The 12,778-nt window shown below is 45.3% G+C and overlaps 1 protein-coding gene across 1 annotated transcript in view; it reads right to left on the bottom strand.

The window, feature by feature from the left end:
- LOC137360105 (RUN and FYVE domain-containing protein 2-like) overlaps positions 1–12,778 on the bottom strand; it is a gene marked incomplete at its 5' end in the record, with an annotated part of 57,736 nt that overhangs the window by 1,062 nt on the left and 43,896 nt on the right. Inside the window, 2 exons of the mRNA XM_068025679.1 lie at positions 341–435; positions 2,543–2,672. Of these exons, the coding sequence (XP_067881780.1) occupies positions 341–435; positions 2,543–2,672 (225 nt within the window). The remainder of the gene's footprint in view (positions 1–340; positions 436–2,542; positions 2,673–12,778) is intronic.

The following is a 12,778-nucleotide window of genomic DNA, read 5'->3' as shown; positions in this document are numbered from 1 at the left end:
GAGATCATGCAATGACTCCTCCAGGAATACGGCCAACCAGAGCTGGTAATCCCAGCGTGGTGGGGTGGGGGAAGGGACTGACTGGCCAGGTCAAGCAATCCCTTTACCCAGTAACTCCAGTGTGAACACTAGGGGAGATGGGATCAGACTGGAGTGCAATGCCACCCGCACTGAACACCAGTTACCTACACTCAGGCGTGAAGAGGGGGTGAGATACTGGAGTGAGGCCAGAGCCTTTGGAACCAAATCCCAGAGACAGACAACACCTTCACAGGGGCAGGGATGAAAAATATGCAATTAACCCAACAGTGTGATCAACAAGATAAATGAGATGGTTTACTCGCTAAGTTTATAGCCCAGCTCCTGCAGTGCCTGCTCCTGCTCATCACAGATTGTCTGAAGTTGTCCGTTCTCTTCTTGTAATCGAAGAAATTCCTGTGAAACATAACGGAGCTCAGATATATCAAGTGGGCATGACCCTCAGTTTATTTACCCATCTTCATACAGGCCTTCCCCACTGGCTATAGGAAGCCAGCACAGAGCCCGATCCTGTGGAACCCCCTCACCTTACTCGATGGTGGAGCTTGGTCCCTGTGGACACTCCCAACCACCGCGATGGTAGGGCCTGGTCCCCATGAAATTGCCATTACCACTACCCCCACCCCCCCCACCTAACAAGTATAACTAAAGCCCCCAACCCTGTCTAACTGATCCCCACCGCAGTTACTCCTGCAGTAATTGGAAACTGTGTTACAAGTAGTAACTGTATCTGGGATTTCAGACACAGTAAAGTGGATAATCTGTAAATCTCTCAAATCCCACATTACGGAATGGCTCAGAGCATTCTCTTCTACTCATACATGCATCCCAAAGTAAATGCAAGACAGGAAGCCATGTAGTTTGCAAATGGACATGCAAGACTATGTGAGAGAGCCACAAGCACAAGGGTAAGTCAGCATGAGATAAAGTGAGAATGTATATGAGACACAGAATACAACAGGGACAAGAGAAACATGCTAACTTATAGTGCAGGTGCATGAGCGAAAATGAGAACTGGGGCGCAAGAGAGCATAAGAGTAAACGAGACAGAGAGATAAAGTGAGAGTGAACTCGAGCCATATGGGACAGGCAGCAAAAAAAAACAGGAGAGCACAGGCAATACACGGACACAGACTAAACAAATTCATGTGTGAAACACAAGCAAAGGATGAGATTTTGAGAGAATCACCTCGACTGTCAACATTCAAAGGCAGGTAATGTATTACGATCAGGTCTGGCAGCATCTGTGGAGAGAGAAGCAGAGTTAACGTTTCAGGTCAGTCACCCTTCATCAGAACTGTTCTGATGAAGGGTGACTGACCTGAAACGTTAACTCTGCTTCTCCCCACAGATACTGCCAGACCTGCTGAGTATTTCCAGCATTTCTTGTTTTTATTCCAGATTTCCAGCATCTGCAGTATTTTGCTTTTATATTAATGTATTACGATCACCTGGTTCATGGTTAGTATTAATTTTTTTTAGAGGTAAACTTTAATACGGGAATTGTATTTTTTTAATGCAAGACAAATGAAAACACCTGTTTTGAGAAGCTGGCAAACAAACCTAGGGTGGTTACAAATCAAAGGGTGGCCTGTGTTTATTTAGTAAGGTCATATTGGGAAGTGTGAAGACCCTAAACAATGGGAACCTCTCTGAACTTGTTGATGGAGACAGTGTGTCTGCAGCTGCCTCAATCAGGGGTTTAAATTATTCATACGATTTCCCACAATGAAGAGAAGATTTGGAGTTGAAAATAATTAGTTTAAATTGCTATCTGGAACATTCTACCTGCACCACATTGCTATGGAGATAGATGATGCAGGATGTGCCTGTTGGTGTTTTGATCTGTTTGCTTGCTGACAGACAAGCTTCAGACAGACTGTTGGTCAGAGAGAAAGCTTTGAAAGCAGTTGGGCTCAGGAGCAAAGAGGCCATCGGGAACCAGGGGTGTTTCTGCTTTGAGGTAGGCCAGTGCTCAAGCTGTGATGTCCAGATTTGGGAGATATCACACCTCAGAAGATAGCTGAGAAATTGAGCTGTGGTACATTTTGGATTGGTCCAAGGAGAGGTGACCAAACCACCAAGATCCTGTAATGTATAAGGGAACTCTTGGGGTGAAAGTAACAATCAAACAGGAGCGTTCTGTTGAGATTCAGAGTTGAAAGTCTACATCTTCATGTTCTGTTAAGATTTTAAGTTTAAAGAATAAATGATTCCAAGTTGTAATGTTAAGTTTGGGTTTTGCTTTATTTAACTATTGTACAGTAATTTTTTTTGTTTAAAACGTGTATCTTGTGGGGTAATTCTTTCAGTAATAACTGGGAATTCGATTTTTTCCTGTTAAAAGTTAACGTTCCCTAAAGGGATTGTAACAAATGCCTTCACTGAGCAGGAGCTTCTCTCAATCTTGCAACAAGTGGAACTATCTGGATGCAAAATACTTGTCAAACACTTTGCTGTTTTTGATGAACAGAAATGACAGTGATTCTCATGTTTCCAGTACCTTCTTCAGGATGCTGAGTTGCTGTGTTTGTGCTCTCAGTTCTGAGATGGTGTCCCTCTCCCTCTGAAGGTCATTCTGTAGTGCCCGTCTCCACTCCTTCTCAATCTTCAGATCAGTTTCCAGCTGCGCCCTGTTAATTCACAAGCAGCTCAGCCTCCAAACACAGGGCGCTGGAGCGCACAACACACGGCAGGACTGCGCGCAACACACGGCAGGACTGCGCGCAACACACGGCAGGAGTGCAGAAGGGAAAGCTCCCAGGAAAGGAAGTTAGATGACGTTTGAAACTCAACCTTATTTAGCCCAAGAAGGATTTCCATTCAGATAATATTGCTGAAAAATGTTCAGCTAAATGTACAAAAAAGGTCAAGTCTCAGAACATACAAAATAGGAGGAGTAGACTACTCAGCCCTTCGAGCCTGCTCCGCCATTCAATAAGATCATGGCTGATCTGATTGAAACCTCAACTCCTCATTCCCGCCTACCGCCAATAACCTTTCACCCCCTTGATCATCAAAAATCTACCTCTGCCTTAAAAATATTCAAAGACTCTGCTTCCACTACCTTTTGACGAAGTGAGTTCCAAAGACTCTCAACCCTCAGAGAAAAAAATTCTTATCTCGGTCTTAAATGGGCGACCCCTTATTTTTAAACAGTGACCTCTAGTTCTAGATTCTCCTACAAAAGGAAACATACTTTCCACATCCACCCTGTCAAGACCCCTCAGAATGTTATATGTTTCAATCAAGTCACCTCTTACTCTTCTAAACTCCAGTGGATACAAGTCTAGCCTGTCCAACCTTTCCTCATAAGAAAACCCACCCATTCCAGGTATTAGTCGAGTAAACCTTCTCTGAACTGCTTCCAACGCATTTTCATCCTTCCTTAAATAAGGAGACCAATAATGTACACAGTACTCCAGATGTGGTCTCACCAGTGCCCTGTATAGCTGAAGCATAACCTCCCTACTTTTGTATTCAATTTCCCTCGCAATAAATGATAACATTCTATTAACTTTCCTAATTACTTGCTGTACCTGCATGCTAACCTTTTGTGATTCATGCACTAGGACACCCAGATCCCTCTGCATCTCAGAGCTCTGCAATCTCTCACCATTTAGATAACATGCTTCTTTTTTATTTTTCCTGCCAAAATGGACAATTTCACATTTTCCCACATTATATTCCATTTGCCAGATCTTTGCTCACTCACTTAACCTATCTATATCCCTTTGTAGCCTCTTTATGTTCTCTTCACAACCTACTTTCCTATCTATCTTTGTGTCATCAGCAAATTTAGCAACCATACCTTCGGTCCCTTCATCCAAGTCATTTATATAAATTGTAACAAGTTGAGGCCCCAGCACAGATCCCTGTGGCACACCATTTGTTACATCTTGCCAACCAGAAAATACCCATTTATGCCTACTCTCTGTTTCCTGTTAGCTAGCCAATCATCTATCCATGTCAAAATATTATTCTCTACACCATGAGCTTTTATTTTCCACAATAACCTTTGATGTGGCACCTTATTAAATGCCTTCTGGAAATCTAAGTACAGTACATCCATTGCACATGTTACTTCAAAGGACTCCAATAAATTGGGTTAAACATGATTTCCCTTTCACAAAACCATATTGACTTTGCCTGATTACCTTGAATTTTTCTAAGTGTCCTGCTACAACGTTTTTAATCATAGCTTCTAACATTTTCCCCGGGATAGATGTTAAGCTAACTGGCCTGTAGTTTCCTGCATTCAGTTTCCCTCCCTTTTTGAATAAAGGAGTTAGATTGGTTATTTTCCAATCTAATGGAATCTTCCCTGAATCTAGGGATTTCGGAAAGTCAAAACCAACGCATCAACTATCTCACTAGCCACTTCTTTTAAGACTCTAGAATGAAGTCCATCAGGACTCGGGGGACTTGTCAGTCTGCAGCTCCAACAATTTGCTCAGTACCACTTCCCTGGTGATTGTAATTTTCTTGAGTTCCTCCCTCCCTTCCATTTCCTGATTTACAGCTGCTTCTGGGATGTTACTTGTATCCTCTATGGTTAAGACCATTGCAAAATACCTGTTCAATTCATCTGCCATCTTCTTATTTTCGCTTATTAATTCCCCAGATTGACTTTCTATAGGACCAACGCTCACTTTGTTAACTTTTCTTTTTTAAATATCTATAGTAACTCTTACTGTCTGTCTTTATACTTCAATTAAGTTCATGTGTTCCTCAGTGTTCTGCTCATTCATATATTACATGTCAGATCAATGGATTGTCATCTTACAGGTGGCTTCAGACTGCTTTTCATTCTGTCTTATCAATATATAAAAGGCATGTGATAACATGTGAGAGCGAGTCAGACCCAGCATATACAGCGAGGGCCTAACTGCTATGATCCTCAGATCCCATTATTGAATGGCGAGATAGTGGGCTGTAAACACACACTCCAGATCATAAGGGACAGAATGTCTGTCCACTTATGGGAGTGACTAATGAGCACCAAGCCTAAAAGAAAATCTGTTGCAGATATGAAATTAATACACTTTTCACACACAAAGGCAATTACCCCACTGTCCTCCCTTTTGATGGTCATTTGTGGCTAGAATGGCACAACAGATACTGTGACCTGCCAGCAGCTACATCACCTGTATGTTCCCTGCATGGCACATTCCTGATTGCTGCATGGGGTTGCACACTTGTGTAGCTTAGAAGAAACACTGTCTACAGCCACCTGGAACCCTAGGATGTAGGATATCAGGTCCAGGGGATTTGTCGGCTTTTAGTCGCATTATTTTCTCCAGTACTTTTTTTTTTAAACTGATATTAATTAAGTAGATAGAGAGAAACTATTTCCACTAGTTGCAGAGTCTAGGACGAGGGGGCACAGTCTAAAAATTAGAGCGAGGCCTTTCAGGAGTGAAATTAGGAAACTCTACCACAAACAACAATTTATGTTAGATCAATTGTCTATTTTAAGACTGAGATTGAACAATTTTTGTTGGCTTAAGGGACATGGGGCAAAGAAGGGCACATAAAGTTAGGCCGTGGATCAGCCATGATCACACTGAATGATGGAAAAGGCTCGAGGGGGTAAATGGCGTCCTGTAGCTGTGTCCTCATTAGACCTTTGATTTTCCACTATTTTTGGAATGTTCTTTGTGCCTTCTACTGTGAAGAGGGATACAAACAATTTGTTTAACGTCTGTGCCATTTCCTTATCTCCCATTATAATTTCTCCGACTTAGCCTTCAAGGGACCCACATTTAACACATGGGGATATGATATTATTGCTATCACAGAGTCACAGAGACATGGTTGAGGGAAGGGCAGGACTGGCAGCTTAATATTCTAGGGTATAGAACCTACAGGTGTGACGGGGGGGGGGGGGCAGGTGAAAAGATGAGGTGGCATTGCACTATTGATCAAGGAGTCAATTACTGCAGTAAGGAGGGATGATATCTTAGAAGGTTCCTCAAATGAGGAACTTAAAAACAAAAAGGGGGCAATCACTTGGCTGGGAGTGTACTACAGGTCTCCAAATAGTCAGGGAGAAACAGAGGAGCAGATATGTAGGCAAATCTCAGAGAGGTGTAAAAATATCGGATAATAATAGTAGGGGATTTCAACTTCCCCAATACTGACTGGGATAGTCTTAGTGCCAAAGGCTTAAAGGGGGCGGAATTCTTAAAGTGCATACAGGAGAGCTTTCTGAGCCAGCACGTAGAAAGTCCTACAAGAGAAGGAGCGGTACTGGACCTAATCTTAGGGAATGAAGCCGGACAAGTGGTAGAAGTGTCAGTGGGGGAACATTTTGGGGATAGTGACCATAACTCTGTAAGGTTTAAGGTAGTTATGGAAAAGGACAAAGGTGGACTGGAAATAAAGGTACTGAACTGGGGGAAGGCCGATTTTAATATGATAAAACAGGATCTGGCCAAAGTGGACTGGGAGCAGCTACTTGTAGGAAAGCCTACATCAGACCAGTGGGAGTCATTCAAAAATAAAAGAGAGAGAGTTCAGGGCCAACAAGTTCCTGTAAAGGTGAAGGGTAGGACCAATAAGTCCAGGGAACCCTGGATGTCAAGGGAAATAGAGGATTGGATAAGGAAAAAAAAAGTAGGCTTATGGCAGATTCAGAGGGTTGAAAACAGCGGAGGCACTAGAGGTGTACAGAACGTGTAGGGGGGTATTAAAAAAGTAATTAGGAGAGCGAAGAGGGGGCATGAAAAAACACTGGCGGGCAAGATAAAGGAAAATCCCAATGCGTTTTATAAATATATTAAGGGCAAAAGGATAACCAGGGAAAGAGTTGGGCCCATTAAAGATCAAAGTGGCAATCTGTGTTTGGAGCCGGAGGATGTAAGTGGGGTTTTAAATAATTACTTTTCATCTGTGTTCACTATTGAGAAAGCTGATGTAGGTGTAGAGATCAGGGAGGAGGGACTGTGATATACTTGAAAAAAGTAGCATTGAAAGGGAGGGGGTATTAGCGGTTTTAATGGGCTTAAAAGTGGATAAATCCCCGGGCTCAGATGAGATGTATCCCAGGCTGTTATGTGAGGCAAGGGAGGAGATTGCAGGTGCTCACAAATTTTCAAATCCTCTCTGCCCACAGGAGAAGTGCCAGGGGTCTGGAGGACAGTGAATATGGTACCATTATTCAAGAAGGGTAGCAGGGATAAACCAGGTAATTACAGGCCACTGAGTTCAACATCAGTGGTAGGGAAACTATTGAAAACAATTCTGAGGCAGGGATTAATCATGGATAGTCAGCAAGGCTTTGTCAGGGGCAAATCATGTCTAACAAATCTGATTGAATTTTTCGAGGTGACTAGGTGTGTAGATGAGGGTAAAGCAGTTGATGCTGTCGACATGGACTTCAGTAAGGCTTTTGATAAGGTCCCACATGGAAGATTGGTTAAGAAAGTAAGAGCCCATGGGATCCAGGGTAATTTGGCAAATTGGATCCAAAATTGGCTTAGTGGTAGGAGGCAGATGGTGATGGTCGAGGGCTGTTTTGTGACTGGAAGCCTGTGACCAGTGGTGTACCGCAGGGATCGGTGCTGGGACCCTTGCTATTTGTAGTGTACATTAATGATTTGGACGTGAATATAGAAGGTCTGATCAATAAGTTCGCAGATGACACGAAAATTGGTGGTGTCGTAAATAGTGAGGAGGAAAGCCTTAGATTACAGGATGATATAGATGGGCTGGTAAGATGGACAGAGCAGTGGCAAATGGAATTGAATCCTAAGAAGTGTGAGGTGATGCATTTTGGGAGGACTAACAAGGCAAGGGAACATACAATGGGTGGTAGGACCCCAGGAATTAGAGGGTCAGAGGGACCTTGGTGTATTTGTCTATAGTTCACTGAAGGCAGCAGCACAGGTAGATAAGGTGGTTAGGAAGGCATATGGGATACTTGCCTTTATTAGCCAAGGCATAGAATATAAGAGCAGGGAGGTTATGATGGAGCTGTATAAAACACTAGTTAGGCCACAGCTAGAGTACTGTGTATAGTTCTGGTCGCCATACTACAGGAAGGATGTGATTGCACTGGAGAAGGTGCAGAGGAGATTCACCAGGATGTTGTCTGCTCTGGAGCATTTCAGGTATGAACAGACTGAAAAGGCTAGGGTTGTTTTCCGTAGAGCAGAGAAGGCTGAGGGGGGGCCTGATTGAGGTATACAAAAATATGAGGGGTATAGTTAGGAAGAAACTTTTTCCCTTAGCAGAGGTGTCAATAACCAGGGGGCATAGATTAATGGTAAGGGGCAGAAGGTTTAGAGGGGATTTGAGGGAAAATCTTTTCACCCAGAGGATGGTTGGAATCTGGAACACGCGGCCAGAAGGGGTGGTAGAGGCAGGAACCCTCACAACATTTAAGAAGTATTTAGATGAGCACTTGAAACGCCATAGCATACAGGGCTACGGGCCAAGTGCTCGAAAATGGAATTAGAATAGTTAGGTGCTTGATGGCTGGCGCAGACACGGTGGGCCGAAGGGCCTGTTTCTGTGCTGTATAACTCTATAACTCTACTTTCACTACTCTCTTCCTTTTTACAGCCTTACAGAAGTTATTACAATATGGTTTTATATTTTTTGCCAGTTTACTTTCAAATTCTATTTTCTCCCTGTTTATCAATTTTTAGTCATCCTTTGCTACTTTCTAAAACTCCTCTAATTCTCAGGATTCTTGGCAAAATTGAAGTCTCAATATAACCTAATACTACCCTTAACCTCTTTAGTTAGCCAGAGTAGATCACTTATCCAATGGACTTTTTATTTCTCAATGGAATGCACATTGCTTGACAATTAATGAAATATTTTTTGAAATGTTCACCATTGCTTATCTACCGTTATATTTTCTATTCTAATTTCCTAATCTACTTCAGCCAACCCGTCATCTCATACTTATGTAACTGGCTTTATTTAAGATTCAATGTTCGGACTCAAATACATCACTCTGAAGCTCAATTTGAAATTCAATCAAATGATCAGTCTTCCCCAGAGCATCCTTTACTATGAGATTACTAATTAACCCTGTTTCATTACACAAGACAAGATCTAAAATAGCCTCTTCTCTGGTTGGTTCCACGATGTATCGTCCCAGAAAAATGTTTCAAATGTATTGCATGAACTCATCCCTCAAACTACTTTTACCAATTTGATTTGTTCTGTCTATATAAAGAATGAAGTTCCTCAATGATTCTTGCATTACCCTTGCTACAAGCTGCTCTAATTTCTTGGTTAATACTCCACCCAACGATATCGCTACTGTTAAGAGGCTTATAAAGTACTACCCGTGTTTTCTGTCTTTTGTTATTTATCATCTCCACCTATACTAATTCTACATCCTGCCCTTCTGAGCCAAGATCCTTCCTCACTGCAGTCCTTATGTCGTCCTTTATTATCAGGACTCCCTTTCCATTTTGATTGGCTTTTTGAAACATCAAGGACCTTGGAATATTTAGTTTCATTGAATCAACATACAAACATGTCTCTGTAATGGCGATTAGATCAAACCCATTTATCTCCATCTGTGCCATTAATTCGTCCATCTTCTTCCAAATGCTTTGGGTATTCAGATAAAATAACTTTAATTTTTGCCCATCTTCCCCTGATTTAACCTTACTCATTATCAGCACCAACTTCTCTGTCTCTTCTGGTCACTCTGCTTATCTTTAGCCAAATCACTACACTACGACCTTGGCTTTTCCCTGTAGATTTTCTCTGCTCTAAACCTTCTCCCTCTTTTAGTTTGAAGACTTAACTACAGCCCTTGTGATACGAATTGCCTGGAGACTGATCCCAGCCTGGTTTAAATGGAGCCCATCCCAGCAGAACTGCTCGCGCCAGTAGTGGTGCCGGTGTCCCATGAATTGAAATTCATCTCCGCACCACTCTTTGAGCCACACATTGATCTCCCTGATCAGATTAACCGAATGCCAATTTACACGCGTTTTTTAAATTCTTTCATGGGATGTGAGCGTCACTGGAAAGGCCAGCATTTGTTGTCCGTCCCTTATTGGCATTGAGAAGGTGGTGGTGAGCCACCTTCTTGAACTGTTGCTGTCCATCTGGTGTAGGTACATCAACAGTGGTGTTAGGAAGGGAGTTCCAGGATTTTGACCCAGCGACAGTGAAGGAACAGCGCTGTAGTTCCAAGTCAGGATGGTGTGTGGCTTGGAGGGGAACCTGCAGGTGGTGGTGATTCCATGCATCTGCTGTCCTTGTCCTTCTAGGTGGTAGAGGTCTTGGGTTTGAAAGGTGCAGTCGAAGGAGCCTTGGTGAGTCGCTGCAGTGCATCTTGTAGATGGTACACACTGCTGCCACAGTGGCAATGCGTCGGTGGTGGAGGGAGTGAATGCTGAAGGTGGTGAATAGGGTGCCAATCAAGTGGGCTGCTTTGTCCTGGATGGTGTCGAGCTTTTTGAGTATTGTTGGAGCTGCACCCATCCAGACAACTGGAGAGTATTCCATCACACTCCTGACTTGTGCCTTGCAGATTATGGACAAGCTTTGGGAAATCATGAGATGAGTTCCTCGCCGCAGAATTCTCAGTCTCTTGTAGCCACAGTATTTATATAGCTGGTCCAGTTAAGTTTCGAGTCAATGGTAACCCCCAGGATGTTGCTGGTGGGGGATTCAGCAATGGTAATGCTGTTGAATGTCAAGGATAGATGGTTAGATTCTCTCTTCTTGGAGATGATCGTTGCCTGGCACTTAAGTGACAAGTAACATATGTGCCACACATCAGCCAAAGCTCGAATGTTGTCCAACCCTTGTTGCATGTGGATACTGACTGCTTCAGTACCTGAGGAGTTGCAAATGGTTCTGAATACTGTGAAATCATCAGCGAACACCCCCACTTCTGACCTTATGATGGAGGGAAGGTCATTGATGAAGCAGCGGAAGATGGTTGGGCCGAGGACACTACCCTGAGGAACTCCTGCAGTGATGTCCTGGGACTGAGATGACTGGCCTCAGACAACTGCAACCATCTTCCCTTGCGCTAGGTATGAGAGTTTTCCCCGATTCCCATTGACTTCAGTTTTGCTGGGCTCCTTGATGCCACACTCAGTCAAGTGCTGCCCTGATGGCAAGGGCAGTCACTCTTGCTTTACCTCTTGAATTCAGTTTTTTTGTCCATGTTTGAACCAAGGCTGTAATGAGGTCTGGAGCCGAGTGACCCTGGCAATTGGCTCAGGCAGTAAATCTAGAAACTATTACCTGTAAGTTCCTCAAACCCCAGCAGCTGAACTCCATTCCTAGTTCAAGCTCTTCTCCAGCTGCAAGTAGATGTCTTTAACCCAGGCACTGGGCAGGCAAATACAAATACCACCCACACCTGCCCACAAGTGTCCACGCCACACTCACTCACAAGCACCCAAGCCCACACTCACGATGGCCCTCCCCATTTCTTTCCCAATTCTCTCCCCTTCACCTGAAGGCACTGACTCCTAGCTGGTGTGCAGTTCCATAGAATCTAACCAGCTTGCAATAGCTATTGCAACAGGTCACTTTGAGATTAACCTAGTCAGGCAGTATTAACACAGTTCCCACTGCAACCCCCAAACATGACCCGATTCTGTCCGCGCCCCCCTACCACACACCACACCACCCCCCACCCCAACCACACCCTGACACCCGTCCACCCGAACTGTTTCCGGAAAGAGCGGCCGACTGAAACAGAGATATAGAGGTAGAAGAGACAGTGGGGACAAAAGCAAGGGGTGAGGGAGACAAGGACAGGGAGTAAGGGAGATGCTGTGGGGGTGGGGTGGGGAGACAACGGGAGGGGGGGGAACAAGACGACGCGCGGGAAGAGGAGACAGTCAGGAGGCAACAAGGAGAGGGGGAGACAAGGGGAGGAGACGGGTGGAGGGGAAGATGGGGAGACGGGGAGGGGAATGGGGGAGACTGGGGGGGGGGGGAAGAGGGTAAGATGGGGTGGGGAAGAGGGGGGGGATGGGGTGAAGAGGGGGAGACGGGGGGCAAGAGGCAGTGACAAGGTGGAAGGGGGAAGACGGTGGGAGGTGTGGGGGGAAAAGGGTGAGACGGGAGGTTGGGGGGGGGGGGGAAGAGGAAGAGACGGGGAGGAGGAGGAGGAGACGGGGGTGGGGGTGGAACGGGGGGGGGGGTGGAACGGTTGGGGGGGGGGGGAGAGAAAGAACGGTGGGGGGGTAGAGACACAGCAGGGGAGAGGGGAGAGACACAGAGCGGAGGGGGAGAGACAGAGAGGTTGGGGTGGGGGAGACAGAGCGGGGGGGGGTGGTGAAGGGGAGGCAGAAGGGAGCGGACAGTGGGGGTATGTGGGACGGGTTATTGGATGAGGAAATGGGGGGGGGGGAAACCAGAGTTGGGGGATCAGAGTGGGGAGGGAGTGCAGAGCGGAGGGTGTACAGGGAGCGGGGGAGGAGGGGACGGGAGAGGAGAAGACTGGGTGGACGGGGTGACAGAGAGGGTGGGGAAAGGGGAGGGGACATGGATGGGGAGAAGGACGGAAGGGGTGAGGTGGAGAGGAAAGAGAGTGAGTGAGAGGAAGGAACAGAAAGAGAGCGGGAGTGGAGGGGAGAAAGGGAGGCAGAGGGGAGAGGCAGTGATGGAGGGGGAGCTTGGGGTGGTGCGGAGATGTACTGGGAGCAAGAGAGGGGTGGGTGGGAGGGTGAGTGGAAGAGAGGAGTGGGAGAGAGAAAATGAATGAGGGAGAGCAACTGTAGAGTGGCTGCAGCCA

The sequence above is a fragment of the Heterodontus francisci genome, unplaced genomic scaffold, assembly GCF_036365525.1.
Source record: "Heterodontus francisci isolate sHetFra1 unplaced genomic scaffold, sHetFra1.hap1 HAP1_SCAFFOLD_1387, whole genome shotgun sequence".
In the NCBI taxonomy this organism is placed as follows: domain Eukaryota; kingdom Metazoa; phylum Chordata; class Chondrichthyes; order Heterodontiformes; family Heterodontidae; genus Heterodontus; species Heterodontus francisci.
Note: the sequence above shows the minus strand (reverse complement) of the source record. Positions and strands in the feature narration are given on the sequence as shown.